Genomic DNA, 17,087 nt, shown 5'->3' on the forward strand with positions numbered 1-17,087 from the left:
CACCACCCATGGAACTGCATGATGTCAGAGAGGGGATATCCTTATGTGGTCGCGTCAGGCTCTGAGTAATCTAAATCAATGTGGGCCATGACCCCCTGGTGGACGTCACAGGTACTGCAGGTGAGCCTGGCGCCATCACTGCGTAGTACAAATATCACAAATGCTACAATCAAACCGAAGTATTCGAGTGTATTTAGCAGTAGTTCCAGTCCTGACAGAGAAAGTCCTCCCTGCAGAGTCCTCCATCATCATCATCGTCACTGTGTGATGAGTTTAAATGAGAATCAGTTTTCAGATTATATAGCTTAAAGTGTCACCATGACGACCAATCCTCATCCTCACACTCAGGACCACTGGAGGACGCCAGACTGCAGGACAGGTGTGGTGCAGGTAAAATCGGCCTCACTGAGAAAAACACAAGAACAGAGCTGTTTATCATCTAACACAGCACAACAGGCAAGGCACGATTGTCCAATCAGCAGCCTCCCTGGTAACACCTTTGTGTTTGTGATTATAAACTAGACTGATGCTGCTGTTCAGGAGTCTCCTCCACTTTCACTGCTAGCTCGCCTCATCTGTTAGTGTCACTGACCTCTGACTGCCCGCCTCAGTAACGTGACCTCTGACCTCTCGTCTTCCTCACTAGTTCAGCCCCTTTTGGCGCCTCAGTGATCACTCACATGCTGCCGTTAACTTCACACAGGTGAAGCACACCTTCAGTTTGGGACGGGCAGCCAATTAGACAGACGCTGGCTCAAAGGGGGAGGGGCTGCACATCTTGTTAAAGTCAGAGGGCTGCAGCTCGAGTCATTCTGCTGCGCAGTGTTATAAACATTACGGTAATGCTCCAGCTGCGGTCTTTGTGGGAGAAGGGTCTGGCTGCAGCCACTGGGAGCGCCATATTGGGACCTCCACAGTAGCCGGAAACACGTGACCTCCACAGTAGCACTGCATGGATCATCGACTGTGGAAACCTTGCAAGTGGATCGTAAAGGTTGGCACAGAGTCTTTCATGTATAAATTTGCCGTTAATAATTATATAATTTTAGAAATCATCTAGTTTGCTTACACTGATTACGTTGGCACTTTGTTAGCGTTACAACAACGGTCAGACCCCCGAGGTATCTAAACTTTAGTAAGGAATGTGCACTTTTGACACCTCTGGTTAGCATTTAGTGGTCAGTTTCAAACATATTTGATTTTTGCTTGTTATTGAACTACTTTTCACTATCTGTAACATCAATGCACATTGTTCCATTTACTGCATATTGCACTTTGTTCACGTCTTTCATTCCACCTGCATCAACACTGTAAAGTTTGTCACAAAGAGATTTATACATTTATAAATACTACTATTCTGTATTCCATTCTGTTCTGCTTTTTTATTGCCCAGATTTTAGTTAGCATTTGTTAAATTGTCTGTTATATGTCAATAGATACGTATGTCACAAATAAAAGTGTCTGGTAAATTATGTTTTTGTAAAGAATTTTCTCCCCAAATTTCTTACATGCTAACTGTAACGTGTTATTTCTGCTAAAACCTGAACTTAAATGTGTATATGGTGTTTATCTGTTTTTCTCTCTGTTTTAGATAAACATGTCAATTTGAATTCTGCCTCCAAGCCAGAATTGCAGGAATGCACCACGTGTTGGCTGTTTCACTGCCCTCTGTGCCCCACTTTCAGCCCTACTGTCAGGGCAAAGATTGAGGAGCAAATAAATGGACACATTAAAAATGCTTTGCCTTTAAAGGTATGTTGGTATTAAATATACCTCATAGTTAAAGTTATAAATATGCACTTCTTTTCAGCACTTCTGCAGTCTCTTTGTTGACTTAAAAGCTGCTTTTCACATTGTACAGTTCAGTTCATTCATCAGCAAGAGAAAAACGTGTTTTCATTAAATATTTTTTTTCCTGTTCACCACATTTCCTGACAGCTCTTGTGATCCACAACATTTTGCTTTCATTATTGAGGACGGCTTGGATATTTTTGTTGTTATGTACAATCTGATTGTTAGATAAAGTGATTGCATTCTGTACAACTACATTTACAGTTTTTTCTGATGGCTTTAACCCTAACTGTGATTCTTACAGCACAATTCCTAAAACTATTAATACTTATAGCAAAACCACTCACTGAGTTTGCAAAACTAAAAGCACAAACACTGCTTTGCACTCAGTTTGCAATTTTGTAACACACACTTTGCAAAACTGTAGGCACAATTCACTGCACAACACTCTTTTTGCAGAACTTTAAACACAACTCACTGCTTACACTCAATTACCAAATTTCCAACACACTCCTAGCAAAATTATACACATGTATGGCTATCATTAACACTATTTTGCCAACTGTCTGGCACACTTTCACATGTGAAAACTGTTTTAGATAATTAGTCCACTTTGCAATCAGCCTAAGCACTATAAACAGGCCACAGGTAAGCTGTCTATGTGGAGTACAATGGAAGGAGCAGTAAGAGTGAGAAGAGTGAGAATCAGAGGAGGCCGAGGGAGAGGACGTGGAGGTGAAGAAGCAAGAGGGTTAGAGGAAGAGGACAAGGAGGAGCAAGAAGAGGACAAGGAGGGGAAAGAGGAAGGGTAAGAAGAGTAAGAAATAGAATAACTGATGACATCAGAGCTACAATAGTGGACCATGTCATCAACCATGGGATGACCCTGAGGGAAGCTGGCCAACGGGTTCAGCCTAAACTGAGCCGCTACACTGTGGCAAGCATCATTAGGACATTTTGAAATGAGAATCGGTTAGTACTTTGTAGCACTGCCATACTCTAATGAGAAACACAACAGTACCAAACATGCAAAAATACTGAAATTGTTACTTTACAGAATTGCTAGACGTCCAGATGTTGGGGGCAGAGGCAGAATGTTCACTCCAGAGCAAGAGACCCATATAGTGAACATGGTGATTGCCAATAATGCAATAAGACTGCACGAAATACAGCAGCGCATAATTGATAATGACACCATCTTTCAAAATATACACAGTGCAAGCATTTCTGCACTAAGTCGTGTACTTGCGCGCCACAGAATAAGAATGAAGCAAATTTACAGAGTTCCTTTCGAGAGAAACACAGAACGTGTAAAGCAACTGCGATATGACTATGTGCAGGTAAGCTAGTGTCATTGGTTCTGAATTTGGAAGTGCATACTGTAGTGCTGTGCATGGGCCTGATGTGTTGCATTTGTTTTGTCTTGTCCAGAGAGTGATGGAGCTAGAAGCAGATGCAATGGGACATGAGCTACTTTTTGTAGATGAGGCCGGTTTTAACCTCAGTAAAACCAGGAGACGTGGCAGGAACATTATTGGACACCGTGCCATCATCAATGTCCCAGGACAACGTGGTGGTAACATAACCATGTGTGCAGCTATAAGCCAAAATGGTGTTGTTCACCATCATGCAACCATAGGCCCATACAACACTGCACACATTATTGCATTCCTGGACACCTTGCATGACATGCTCACTGTTCAGAGACCAGAGCAGACCCGATATGTCATCATATGGGACAATGTTAGTTTCCATAGGGCTGCTTTGGTCCGTACTGGTTTACAGACCACCCATCCTTCATGGCACTCAACCTCCCTCCATACTCTCCATTCTTAAATCCCATCGAGGAGTTCTTCTCTGCCTGGCGCTGGAAAGTGTACGACCGTCATCCTCATCAACAGGTAGCCCTTTTACAGGCAATGGAGGAGGCATGTGGAGATATTGACCAGGCATCATGTCAGGCCTGGATACGGCATTCAAGGAGATATTTTCCCCGGTGCCTTGGACTGGAGGATATTGCATGCGATGTGGACGAAATTTTGTGGCCGGACCCAGAAAGACGACATGATGTAGGCTGATTGTCTTTTTGTTTTCCTTTTTTTTGTGAAATTCCTATTTTGTGTTCTGACTTTGTCTTGGTTTTGATGAGTGTGAATAAACACCAATACTTGAAGTTTGGATCCTTGTATGTTTACATGACACTATGACAAAAGTGTGACCTCAAATTGACATCTGTACACAGAGAAAGCAAAAGCCAGATGTGTTTTGTATTCATACCATCAGTGTGCAGTTGGCGCATTGTGTGCTTAGTAGATGATGGCTTGTGCGTACTGTTTGATACGAAAACACCATTTTTACGAAGGTGTGAAGAGTTAATCTAGCTGTGTTCGCTTTTGCAAGAGAACTACAATGTTTTGATAATTGGGTGACAGGTTTTCTTATTTGTGTGTAGAGTTTTGCAAAAATAGCCAATAGTTACAAAAAATGTGCTTAAGCAATCAGAAAAAACTGTAAATTACATGTTGTTGTTTTTCTTTTTTTTCTCTCTTACAGACAAAATGATACGCCGGTGCACTTTCACTGCCCTGTCTGCAACATGACAGTCCTACAGCGTGGGGATATGGCAAGGCAATTATTGTCATGTCAGCATTCAGGACTCCTCCCCACTGAACTCTCCGTGGAGCCCCGCCTCCCTCCCGCTGCACTCTCCGTGGAGCCCCGCCCCTCTCCCGCTGCACTCTCCGTGGAGCCCCATCTCCCTCTCGATGTCTCGTCTCCAGCATCTAAACCATTTTCTGAATCTTCGGTAGAACATTCATGTGCTCCTCCCTCTGTGCTAAATGAAACTGCGGCTTGTGGAAAGTCCATGGAAATGAAACGCCCTCACTGTGGTCTTAGTCTTCTTACAAAAAAACTTCAAGGCTCACATGATGAGGAGGCATTCAAACAGATCAACAGATGTTTGCCTGGCCTGTCATCTGCAGTGTTTTTGTGTAGAGGGACTTCTTCCTCTTTGTTTTTCAGTTTGCAGAGGACATGGAGCTCTTTTTAAAAGCATGTGCTGACGAGCAGGGACTACAGGTCAATGCAATGTTTGACACTTAATGGACAGATGAAGGCACTGGCTGTTTGTTTGTGGTTTTTATGTGCTGTTTGTTTTTCAGTGTACGGCATTCCAGTTAAGCTTATTATAAAATGTTGTTCACTTGTTTCCATACTTATAGTAAGAAATGTAACTGTAAATGTAATAGCATTGTTTATACTTGTAACTTCAAAGTAAAAAGCTTACAGTTGCTATTAACATTAATGTGTTATCCTGTAATCAATAATATTTGTATACATTTTACATATTAACCCTCTGGGCTCTATCCTGACTACTACACTGCAGTGGACCAAAAGAATGACACAGGTTTGATCTTAAGGGTCTAATAGTTGTGTGTTGTGCATGACATTGCAACGCAAATATGTATTTGCAAGACAGACTGGAATAAATTGACTGCAGTGAATTTTTGTTGATGCAGACTATTGAGCTTTGAGTTTCCCAGTCAAACTTAGCTTTGAAGCACCTGCTAAAAACACTTTTACTTTAAAATATGGTTATAGTAAAAAAATCAAAGCTGCAGCACATACAGCAACAAAAACTGTTAGTAAATGTGTCCTGGAGTTTATGCAGGTGCAGAAAGTGCTGCTGCTGTAAGTAAGCCTAACAGCTTCCAGATCACGTATTTTTCTGGAAAGATGGTAGGAAGGGCATCACTGCTCATTTCTACAATCTCCCAGATCTTGGAATACAAGCCTTTGTCCCATGAAAATCACTTCACAGTAGTAGGAGTCCACTAAAACCTACAAATGAAGAGTGATCCTGGAAGAAATAGGGCACACACTATAGTGACCTCAACAATTGCAAGACAGCCTTGTCCCCGATGCTTATATGAAAAAAAAAAAATACGAAGATTTATGAAACCATTAGGACTTTATTACTGTTTTATCTGAAAAGTTACTGGTAATATATATGACCTAACTGGCATTTAAAGTGTAAAAAAAAGGATGTAGATAAAATTTTGGTTTTTTGATGAAAAGGACTGGAGCTAATTTAAAGAGTCAAGTCGGTAAAAGTAGATAAATGTTTTAATAAATATACATTTTACAGCATTTTGTAAAAAAAAAAAAAACATACACAAAAGTTGCCATTTTTGGCAACGAACAAGGTGAGAGAGAGTTTTATAGTTTTTGCTGTCCTTGAACAAAAATAATAGTGCACAATAATGTTGATGTTAATCAATTAAATGTCCCAGACTCTACTATTAATAATATAGTGGTCCCTCGTTTATCGCAGGAGTTACGTTCTAAAAATAACCCGCGGTAGGTGAAATCCGCGAAGTAGCCAACTTTATTTTTTACAATTATTATAAATGGTAAACGGTAAATACCATTTACCAATTATTATAGATTATAAATGTATTATAGATGTTTTAAGACTGTAAAACCCCTGACTTCATGCTTTATACACTTTTCTCTTTTGTTCAAACACTCTTAAAGTTCAAACCTTCATAGAAAGATAAGTCCAGTACTATGGAATGAAACCGTGCAAAACGTTTCGTCGGCATTGTTGTGTTTGTTGAGGAGAAAACTTACAAACATACAGCACAGAGTCACACAGCTAGCGATCGAAGATTTATGTAAATTTGACAAGCTAAACGCACTCTGTGCTGTACAGCAGCGGTCCCCAACCTTTTTTGCACCACGGTCCAGTTTAATGTCAGACAATATTTTCACGGACCGGACTTTAAGGTGTTGCGGATAAATAAAACAAAATAAAACAATACAGACAAAGACAAAAACTGTGGTATTTTGTAAATATAATAAATGCGAATTCAGCTGTGTAATTGTGTAATTTTATTAGCAGCGTCCTCCTGAAATGCGCCAACAACATTGAGAGTAACATCCTCCTCTCTGCCCCTTAATGCTCTCTGGGCGCTATGGTAACGCGTAAATAATCCTTTCAAAATAAGACACACAACTACAACACGGGAAAAGACCCAGGGAAACCGAGGAAAACCCTGAAAACCATACATTTCACACCCGAGGCTCAACTCTCGCGTTGACAAAACATGGCCACATGGCCACAAACGAGCTGAAGGGATGTTGATTTTTTTTTTAAATAAACCCAGAGTGTTAGAACACTTAGAACCAAATTTATTTTTCAGCAGCATCAATAGTAACAAAAACACAATTTAGTTTTCCCTGTCAAAGTCGATTTAACTGAAGTTATGTTTCCGGCTACTGTGGAGGTCACGTGTTTCCGGTTGCTGTGGAGGTCGCAATATGGCGGAAACCGGAAGTCAGTTCAAAACAGCCGTGGCGGGTCCCGAAGGAGAAGGAGCTCTGCTGAGATGAGCGAGAGCGGCGCTCAGGTGAGAAACCGAAGCCCGTGTTTGCCTGTGTGTCACGTGACCGCGCTGTTAGCGAGAATGACGTTGTGTGAGAGCGCTGTTAGCACCGCGTGACGGTAACTGTCAGAGGGTGTGTGTCTGCTTTCAAGTGATGTAGGACGAAAACAGACAGTTACCTGTTCGAGTTTGGTACAGGTGTGTTGCTGTGACCTTCACTGAGCAGAGCTCTGCACAGCTGGAGATGCTGCCGGAAACTCTGGCCTCAAAACACGTGTTTAGTTTGTAGTGTGGTACAGTCTACGTGCTGCAGCAGTGTGTAATGATCTGTACAGTGTATATCCTGGAGCAGAGTGTAATATGGTACAGTGTATATCCTGGAGCACTGTATAATATGGCAGAGTGTATATCCTGGAGCAGAGTGTAATATGGCAGAGTGTATATCCTGGAGCAGTGTGTAATATGGCAGAGTGTATATCCTGGAGCAGTGTGTAATATGGCAGAGTGTATATCCTGGAGCAGAGTGTAACGGTGTGTGCGTCTTGTCAGCTGTTAGCTCGTCTGGAGGCACGGCGCTGCCTGAAGGATATTGAGCCTCGTCTGTTTCCGGAAGACGGAGGACCCGACCAAGGTGACTGGCCACGCCCACCCACTCATAGCTGACACATGCTGTCAGTCAAGTGACTGTCTCACTGTATGTGTTGTTTCTTGCTCTCAGGTGCAGTGGTGGAGCTGTTTGGGCTGGAGGGCACAGGTGAGTTCACGATGCAGGAAGTGCCTCCACCTTTAACCTGGATGTAAACTCTGTGTGTGTGTGTGTGTGTTGCTCAGGTAAGACGGAGCTGCTGTATCACCTGCTGTGCCGCTGCGTGCTGCCGGAGGCAGCTGGGGGTCTGGAGGTGGATGTGGTGTTTGTGGACACCGACTACAGCCTAGACATGTTACACCTGGTCAGCATCCTGGACAGCAAACTGAGCGCAGGTATATGCACACGCACGCATGCACACACACACACACACAAACAGGAAGTTACACACTAACCCTTTCTCTCCGGGTCCTTAGCGCTGTTGGCCGGAGCAGACGAGGCGGCGCTGCGCTCATGTCTGTCCCGCCTCCTGTTTGTTCACTGCTACTCCTCCTCACAGCTCCTCCTCACCCTCCACTTCCTGGAGACCACCTTGTCATCACGGCCCACCCTGGCGCTCATCCTCATAGACAGCATTTCTGCGTTTTATTGGGTGGATCGCTGCGAGGGTGGGGCCAGCTACACCAAACAGGAGGAGAAGCTCAGCAGGTGTGCGGAGCTGCTGGGACGCCTGCTCAGGTGGGTCCACCGTATCCTGGAGTTAGACTGATTCAGGCTGCTCGCAGGTCATGCGTTACAGTGCGCTGCGTGACATCACCACCACTCTGAAGGCTTCCGCTGAGCTCTGATATGATCACGGTCACGTGCGCAGCTTTTCTCTTTCAGGTACGCCAAACAAACACATGTGCTGAGTGCCCCCTGGTGGTCAAACTGCAGTGTCAGCACCGTAGGTCAGGGTGTTGGCTGGTCAATCGCTCACGCTCTGACAAGTGTTTGTGTAAAATGTTGGTTTGTTCGTGTTTTGCTGGGTCAAATACCGGGCCTGAGTGGAGCCTGTGGTGGTTCTGTTCTGGACTCTGGCTCACTAATTTTCTGATTTTTGGCTCCTCCTACTCCACAGGGATTACAGAATTACTGTCTTCGCCACCTGTCACGCCATCAGGAGGCCCGGCGTCCCCCCCTCCTCCTCCTCAGACTCCGAGCGGTCGTACCTCTGCCGCTCCTGGCAGAGGCTGGTGACCCACCGGCTGCTGTGCTTCAGGCAGGAGCCAGGAAACAACATGGCTGCCGAAGGAGGACACGACCAGGAGCAGAGGAGACAGCAGATCTTCACCGTCCACTGCACCACCTTCTCTTCCAGGGTCAAGGCCTCCTGGAGCAGCTCCTTCTGTGTGACGGAGGCAGGAGTGGAGTTCCTGTCGGCGTCGGAGGAGAACAAATGTGCTGCACGTCAGTAACTCAGACTCTGGTCCAATCATGGATCAGGGAGATGTCCGTCATCTGGCTGAGGGACCAATCACATTTGAGCCCTCGCCGCAGACACGCCCCTCACAGCACAGACTCCGTTTACTTCATCTGCGTGTTTTTCTGTGTGATTTGATTCTGTGCTCTGACTGCTGCTTGGCCCACAGTGGAAACAGGAGCAGACTGTAATGAGCTGCACAGGTGGGACTGTACAGGGAAAATGGAGGGGGTGGGGTCAGGATGAGGTCATTGTTAGGGGCCAAAGGGTCAGCATTAGTGTTTGTGTTCAATAAACTGGACATGTATGTTGTGACCTGTGTGTTTGTTTCCACTCAGACTCATCAGCAGATTGTAGATTAATTAATTAATAATAACTGAGGTGGGTGTGGCGTCAGCTCCAGGTGCTGTCAGGTATACTGGTACTGTGGGCGGAGCTTATTCTCTCCTGTCTGACATTCATAATACATGAAACAGCGATCATAACCATCAGTTATCCAAGACAGACACGCCCACCACCGTCAGCATCCCTGTGATGAGGGTGATGACGTCACTGTCACGGACAGTTTGGCTCTTTTAAACTTTAGTGGCTAATAACCGGAACCTCTTCCTGCAGGCGTGGCGCTCTCGGGTCGACACTAACCTGACCCTTGACCCCGGCCCTCTGCTCCGTGCTCGGGCACGTGCCTGGCGCGGTCCGGATCCTCGCGCTCCGCTCCGGGACTTCCAGGTCTGCTGACAGAGCCGCTTCACCAGAGCAGTCCTCCAACTGATCCCTCCGCGGGGTCAGGCACACTTTTTACACAACACAAACAAATATTCCCGGTGCCCGCGTGGAGGCTTGCACACCGGCACTTTTCACAGGCCGATCCTCGGTACACGCCGCCCGTGTCTGGGTCTGACGGGAGCGTGCGGCCCGGCGAGGCGGGACGTGTTTTGCGGGGCCTACTTCCTCTGCTGGCACTGACAGGCGGTGGTTCGGTTGCTCCCAAACATGGCCTCCGTGACGGAGCGACCGCTTCAACTTTAATTTTTCGCCAGTTTTCGGAGTAAAAACCGCGCTTTCCCCTCCGTGCTCCGCCGGGAATGTCCCGCCGGAGACCCGGCCGTGCCAGGCGTGTCAAACGGAGGCTGAGGTTGGCAGAAGTTCGCTGCTGGCTTTGAAGTCGTCGCTCTAAGTTGGCTGAAAGCTGGAGAGGAAAAAGAGAATTGCATCGAATCAGTAAGGACGCTTCTTCCCTATTCTCTCGACACTCCCGCGGCTCGCTAAACGGCCCGCTTCCTGCCGCCGCTCCCGACCCGCCACTAGCGCGCCGCGGACCGGGCTGCTAACAGCTAGCCTGCACGCTAACGCTAACAGAGAAGTGATCAGTCAACTGGGCGGTCCGAGCGAGCTAACGGCTAAGCGCTAGCCGCTCCGGGCCGGAGGAAAGCCTTTAAACAGCGAGTTAGAACCACCGAACGGCTCTCGGTACCCTCACCGAGGCCGCACCGAGCGTGTGGGGCTGTGAGCGGGATCACAGGCGGCAGTACCGGGCTCCACGGCCGCTGTGACAGGCGAGCTTATTAGCATGCTAACCAGCAGGTTACCCACACACAGCCACCCAGCGAGGCTCACCTGAAACCTTAACCTCACCAGACACAACACTGAGCTCTCACCTGGTGTCCAGCGGCACACCTGGGCAGGTACACGCACAGCAGCTAGAAAAGTGAAAAACACACCAAAATATGCACTAGGTCCGTTTAGTCAGCACACTGTAAACACTGTGCACCTGTGCAGGTGAGTACTCTGACCAGCTGACACCAGAGAGCTGCACCTCATCGGTCCCGGGTTAAACAGCTGGATTACATTAATGTTGGAGCTGGCACACAGAGCAGAGGGATAATACCTACACAGGCAACAGCAGCGCTCACCTGTACCTGTTCCATCCGAGATTCAAACCTAATCTGGTTCCAATAATCCCACAGGTGCTGATCGAGTCAATCAGATCATCTGCTGGTTAGTTTTCACTGATTGATTGATCTGTTTGTCTGTAAACAGTCAGAATATGGAGACAGGTGTAGTTTACAGTCTAAGGTGGAGGTCCACAGGTCAGGCAGCTGTTGGTGGCGTGGATCAAAAATGAGACCAGCATCCACAAACACGAGATATTCTCCTTAAACTTCAAACATGCCACATGTCTCTTGCGCTTGATGGTGAATTCACCTGGACATAGATGTTTGCCCGCCTACGCAGCTAATCAGCCAGTGGGATTAAAGATGAGCTTGTGTTTTTGTTTACTTCCTGTGCCTGAACTAAACGGCGCCGTAAAGCCATGTTTCCGTGCCGTGTGTGCTGCAGCTCCTCCTCAGCTGCTTTTCTGCCATGTTTGCCGAGCTGAAGGGACCCCGCCGCCCGTCGGACAGGAAGCGTGGACGTTAGAGGTTAATTGTGTTTTAATGTCAGCTGTGATTTTGTGGAGATGATCACTGTGTTCGTTCCTCAGCAGAAGCTCAGATGCACTCGCTGTTTAGTTCAGCTCGAGCCAGCTGGGCTCTTCCCACCCCTGATTGGACGTTTGGAGGGCATGTGATCACAGGTCATTGAGCGGAACAGAAGCTCACAGAAATGAAGGTTCAAACTTCTCAGTGAGCACCTGTGCGGCTGTTGGCTTTGAGTCTCTGCAGCTTGCCATGCGGCAACACTTACCGAGGCTGATTTGTCTCCGTGAGGGGGCAGGACCCTCAGGATCAGTAATCTGGGTTCCGGTTGGTTGCAATGAGGCTAGTCTGGGCCTGCCGTCCTCTGCGTGTCCCCGTTTGTCCTTCCAGGTTTAATAAAGTTCAGGTGACCACGGTAAATAATCCAAATTAGGTCAGTGAGTAAAATAATCCCGGTTATGGTTTGCGCCATCGTTGAGCCGCAGCGGCGTCAGACTGAAACCAGGTCTGGTTAGTGGGGTTTCCTGCAATGAGACAGGGTGGTGCTGGCCTCCACCCGACAGCGGCACAGCTGAGTGTACCTCCTCAGAATAAAAACATTTTTAATGATCGTCGAGTAAAAACAACGAAATGTCCCACGGGAGCGTCTCAGATGGCAGCACCTGTCTCAGGGTCCTTTAACAACGCAGGATGCTGTGACACTGATCAACAGGCAGACAGGGTCAAAGGTCGCTCAGCTTCATGTTGCCCGAGTGGCTGGATGAGCTGCTGTGAGGTGGTGGCGGCTTCGTTCTGGTCCAGGCGGGTGCATCAGTTTTTGTTTCTGTTCACACTCAGAGAGACACAACGTAGTCGCACCTCTGGCAGCTCACAGGAAGTGGTTTATAGGGGACCGTGTGGCGCCTGGCAGAGGTTCAGCGCGGCCGGTGTCACTGAGGAAGCTTTTCTTGACAGTAACAGTCGCTCCTCGGCCCGCTTTAACCTCACCTGCTGCTTCAAACACCACTTACACCTGCCGTTCTGACTTTAGGGTGAGCTGAGCGGCGCTACGTGGGCCGCTTACACCCGTGTGCGATGATGGCGCCATAGCTGTTAATGGGCAGAGAAACAGACGGGAGAGTGTGGCGGCGAGGGCATGTGGCGGCGGCTGTGTGAATCACAAGCTCGAGGTTTAAACTGAGCGTGTCTGCGTGTGGAGGGTTTGCAGTCACGTGACCATCAGCGCTGCAGGGTTAGCTTACCGAGGCCCAGACACCGGTCGCTATGGAAATGCTATGGAAAACTCTGTGTTCCTGATTGGTTCTTGAGAACTTCCTTACTACAAGTTGTGGGAGAGTCTGTAGCTTGCTGTGCACCGTGCTGGTATTGGTTAGCTCCTCCCATCGTTGTTCACGTCCTCCTCGTTCTGTAGGAGGCTTTGCGAACAGTCTGACCTTTGACCTCTGAGGTGTGTTAATGCAGCACACCTGAGCGTCACTTACTGTTGCTATGCAGTCACCTGATCCTAAAGTTTGGTCGCGCAGCGTTTAGGAGCTGCTGAATCGTCCTCGTGGCGTCTGTACTTCACCTGAGCTCAGAGGACGCACAGCGCGCCCTCTCTGTGTGACCTCACACACCGAGCTGCTGCTCTTCCTGGGGGAGTCCCTGCAGGTGTCCAACATCTGGCTGTGTGTGACCTGTGTGTGTCTGTGCGTTGTCGTGCCTGAAAGTTTTGAGTCCTTTACATCAGCTTTGTAAACTTTGTGAGGTTTGTTCTCGTGTGGAATAGCAGGTCAGCTGTGGAGCGGAGCGTTCACGTGAGGAGACTTGTTTTATGCATCAGCTGCGCTCCTGTGTGAACACACTGTACCACATACAGGTGACACACCTGGTGGCTGTGCGGCTGTCCTGAGTTTATAGCGTCTGTGTTCCGCAGTTCACCGCCCAAACACCAGGGGGCGGTACAGTTTCTCTTCTCTTGTTTATTTGTTCTCTTCCAGCTTCCTGTCGCAAAAGTAACAGTAGAAGAGGAAGGAGGTGGCGGGCTGCAGTCAGGTTAGGGTGTAGGTTTCAGAGGGTTTGTGGGCGTGGCTTATGTGTAGTGTGGGTTTAAAGGGGAAGCATAAATCCCAGCTCCACCCTGTTCCTCACCTCTCTCTCTTTCTTTACCCAGAATGCCATCTGAGGCTCAGCCTCAGGAGCCTCGGGACAGAGGGCCACCCCCTCCCGTCACTCGGGCCGGCCGCAGCGCTCAGCTGGCCAAAGCCACTGCTTCTAGCCCCGCCCCTGAGAGGCGGCCCCGTGGGCGACCGCGGAAAGATGGGAGCAGCGGGCGCTCTGGACCTGCTGCCCCGCCTCCTCCTCCACCACCTCCTCCCCCTCCGCCCCCAAAATCAAGAAAGAAGTAAGTGTGTGGGTGTGATGTGAGTGTGTGCTCAGGTGTGCTCACCTGTTCCTGCAGCAGGTTGATCCGTGGTGCCTCCTCCAGCTGAACCACGTGGGCTGCAGGTTAGCAGCAGCATGTTTGGTATTTCTGCATAAATGAAGCAGGTGAGTCAGAGGGGAGGATCCTGGAGTCAGAGCAGGGTCAGCACTGATGTTTTAGAGCTTCACGTTCCTGATCCAACATGGTGCAGACCACCGCAGGCCACAATCGACACCTGTAAGAAGGCCGAGCAGCTCGGCAACAGCTCTGTGTGGTCCCACGAGGCTAACGCCACCTGCAGCACGGCGATGATGTAAAAGCACGACATTAACTGTGTTTAGAAACCACCGCGCTCCATTTTCACTTCAGAGTAACTGAGTAACAGCCTCCTTATTTTAGGACAGAAGCACATCAGAGGTCTGGAGTTTGAGTCAGAGGGTCAGAAATGTGTGGAAGCTAGCAGCGAGATCGCCTGAGGTGGACCCAGAATCATCTGCTCCAGCAGGGCGAGCCTGGACCTGATCCACACTCAGTGCAGGGGAAGTGATGCTGGAGGTCCTGAAACTTTGACTGTGTGTGTTTGCTGCTTAGATTCAGTCTGTGGAGGGAAGAGTCCTCACAGAGACAAATATACAGGGGTGTGTGTGTGTGTTGGAGAGGAAGTAGTTGAGTTGCATGCTGGGTAACGAGGGAGGAGAAGTCTGACAGGGGGCACGTGCTGGCTCCTGGTTTTACCTCCTGCCACACACACAGATCTCTGTTGTGATGTCATCATGTTTACCTGATTCAGGTGTTTCCTGATGCTCATTAGCCAACTGCTTAGAACGAATACACACACACGTTTGTAATTCTGTCTTTGTGAGGACCCTCACCGCCACAGGCTGATCGGGCCTCTGCGGTTAAAGCAGTCGTGAGTCTCAGCTGTGACCTGCTGGGCTACACGTGCGTTTCATCAGGACCTTCAGGCAGCTGTCTGAGGAGCCAACGCCGTCCTTGTTTCTGTGGGCGGAGTCAAACAGCTGTCAGAAAGCAGCGTCGGGTGCTAAATGTTGTTTTCCTGATTTCATTGACATTTTCTTTTTTTTTCTTTTTTTAATTTTGTGATGCTCGTTTCAGTCGGGTGATGATGTAACGCAGCAGCTGATCTCCTCCTGCTGTAACACACAAGTCAGGCATGGCGCTCACATCGAAGGGATCCAGATGTGCTGCAATGGCTTCAATGGGGACACAGCTGGAGGAGGATCCAGAGGGTTAATGCTGTTCCTTCACTGTGTTAACCTCTAACTGCTCTGTGTGTGTGTGTGTGTGTGTGTGTGTGTGTGTGTGTGTGTGTGTGTGTGTGTGTGTGTGTGTGCGTGCGTGCGTGCGTGCGTGCGTGCGTGCATGCAGGGGGCGGAGCCGAGGACGAGCTCAGGTAGAGGATGAAGAGAGCATGGATGCCACAGAGAAGAAGCCCCTCCAGAAGACAGGTGTGTAGAACCAGCTGGATGTAAAGTGTCTGTGTTTGAGGCTACGAGGTCTGAGTGTTGGAGGCTACATCAACACGTACACGACTATTTTTGAAAACTGAGATTCTCCATTTTTAAAAGAATCCTGTCCACATGTAAACGCCAAAAACGCAGTCAAATGTTGTCAAGAACATGCCAAATCCTAGCCGTGTACAAATGTTGGCCAATCAGAAGTCAAGAAGCCTGGGAGGGAAAGAGTAAACGGGTTTTAAGGACTTCTGAAAAGTTTTTGTTTTTCTTGAAAGGCAGCTAATTTTGTGTTTCAAATGTGAATAACCAAAAACAGTATTTTAGCTGGTGTAGACTCACAACTCAGGATTGAACAAAATGCACACAGCACACATACGTTCTAATTTAAAACATTTAAATTTAATCAAAACCGATGTCAGGATTTGGGCTGAGAGAGCGTCTGTGTTGGGTGGAGAAGTTCACTCTGACGCCTGTCTGTCTTTGTGTGAGTGTGTAAAAACTGCAGACAGTCAGATTAACAGCAACGTTTTGTTTCTATCCACCATTGTAAAAATTCGTCTCATGTAAACAATAATGTGGCGCACTGCATGACGTCAAAAAAGATGCAAACATTTGACGTTGTGTAAGTAATCTCTGTTTTCCTCATCCACATGTAAACACAAAAACAGAGTTTTTAAAAATCTCAGTTTTCAGTGATCGAAAACGTCGTGTACGTGCAGACGTAGCCTGAACCTCACCTGCTCAGGTACGCCCACACGAGGACATCTACACCTCCACCAGTGCTGTTCACCCGCTCTGACGTAAAACATGGTGTCATGCTGGAGATTAAGAACGTGTGATGGTGCCTATGTTACCCACAATGCACCTCTTGTGTCCTGCATATGTTTGTGACTGTGTGTGTGTGTGTGCGCGCGCGTGTGTGCGTGTCCACAGAGGTGAAGGCTCAGACCACACGGCGGCAGCGCTCCACCTCCAGGAGAAAATCCAAAACAAGCTCTGAACCTGCCCAGGACGAGCCCAGTCCTGATCCTGACCCGGATCCAGGACCGGTGCCCCCCGACCCTGAGCTGGCTCCCAGTGCTGAGGAGGAGGAGGGGGAGGTGGAGGACAGACTCCACTCAGAGGCTCCGCCCCTAGCCTCTAGCCCTCTTCTCCCCCCCTCCAGCCCTCCATCCCAATCCCATCATCTTGATCCTGATCCTGATACTGTGGAGGAAGACCGGCCCAGTCCGAGTCACAGCCCCACCCCTACGGATGTGGACTGCAGCCTGGTTCCCATAGAAGTAGAGGAGGACGGGGCCGGCCCCGTGGAGCAGAGTCCGGCCGTCAGTCCCCGCTCCAGTCCTCCAGTGTCCCCCTGTCTGCGGTTGGAGGACGAGGACTCGCTGTCCCCGCTGTTCCAGCGGTCTCTGTCGGAGGACTCCGGGGGCTCGCCCACCCCCAGCCTGGGACACACCAAAAAAAGGTGAGTGCTCGTGGACCGCCCTGCACACCCACAACGGCACTCAGCAGGCAAACCGAGGAGGCTTTTGTTTTGAAAGTCTCCAGATTTAATG

General features: G+C 48.4%; 2 protein-coding genes across 11 annotated transcripts in view; both read left to right on the forward strand.

Annotated features, from left to right (window-relative positions):
* Nucleotides 1–7,088: 7,088 nt before the first annotated feature.
* xrcc2 (X-ray repair complementing 2) lies at nt 7,089–9,544 on the forward strand. The gene is made up of 6 exons (XM_084940324.1): nt 7,089–7,205; nt 7,731–7,812; nt 7,900–7,935; nt 8,013–8,162; nt 8,244–8,505; nt 8,888–9,544. The coding sequence occupies exons 1-6, from the start codon at nt 7,185–7,187 to the stop codon at nt 9,222–9,224; spliced, it is 888 nt and encodes a 295-aa protein (XP_084796450.1). The 5' UTR covers nt 7,089–7,184; the 3' UTR covers nt 9,225–9,544.
* Nucleotides 9,545–9,889: 345 nt separating this feature from the next.
* Nucleotides 9,890–17,087, forward strand: part of kmt2ca (lysine (K)-specific methyltransferase 2Ca) — a 48,315-nt gene continuing 41,117 nt past the window's right edge. For 5 of the 10 annotated variants that reach the window (XM_084940234.1, XM_084940237.1, XM_084940235.1 and 2 more), the window contains exons 1-4: nt 9,891–10,450; nt 13,802–14,032; nt 15,443–15,522; nt 16,465–16,996. In XM_084940234.1, coding sequence (XP_084796360.1) covers nt 13,803–14,032; nt 15,443–15,522; nt 16,465–16,996 — 842 coding nt within the window. In that variant the 5' untranslated portion in view covers nt 9,891–10,450; nt 13,802. Of the gene's footprint in view, nt 10,451–13,801; nt 14,033–15,442; nt 15,523–16,464; nt 16,997–17,087 lie in introns of all 10 variants that reach the window. The other 5 variants (XM_084940242.1, XM_084940243.1, XM_084940244.1 and 2 more) reach the window with 3 other exon arrangements.

Source organism: Perissodus microlepis, chromosome 9 (assembly GCF_051167445.1).
Source record: "Perissodus microlepis isolate ML-2025 ecotype Zambia chromosome 9, ASM5116744v1, whole genome shotgun sequence".
NCBI classification, from domain to species: Eukaryota; Metazoa; Chordata; class Actinopteri; order Cichliformes; family Cichlidae; genus Perissodus; species Perissodus microlepis.

What these genes read in the sequence shown, in the direction of transcription:
- xrcc2 (XM_084940324.1), top strand. Translation starts at nt 7,185, where the DNA reads ATGAGCGAGAGCGGCGCTCAG. An exon ending in GGACAGCAAACTGAGCGCAG is followed by an intron (nt 8,163 to 8,243) that starts GTATATGCACAC and finishes CCGGGTCCTTAG; the next exon opens with CGCTGTTGGCCGGAGCAGAC. An exon ending in CTGCTGGGACGCCTGCTCAG is followed by an intron (nt 8,506 to 8,887) that starts GTGGGTCCACCG and finishes CCTACTCCACAG; the next exon opens with GGATTACAGAATTACTGTCT.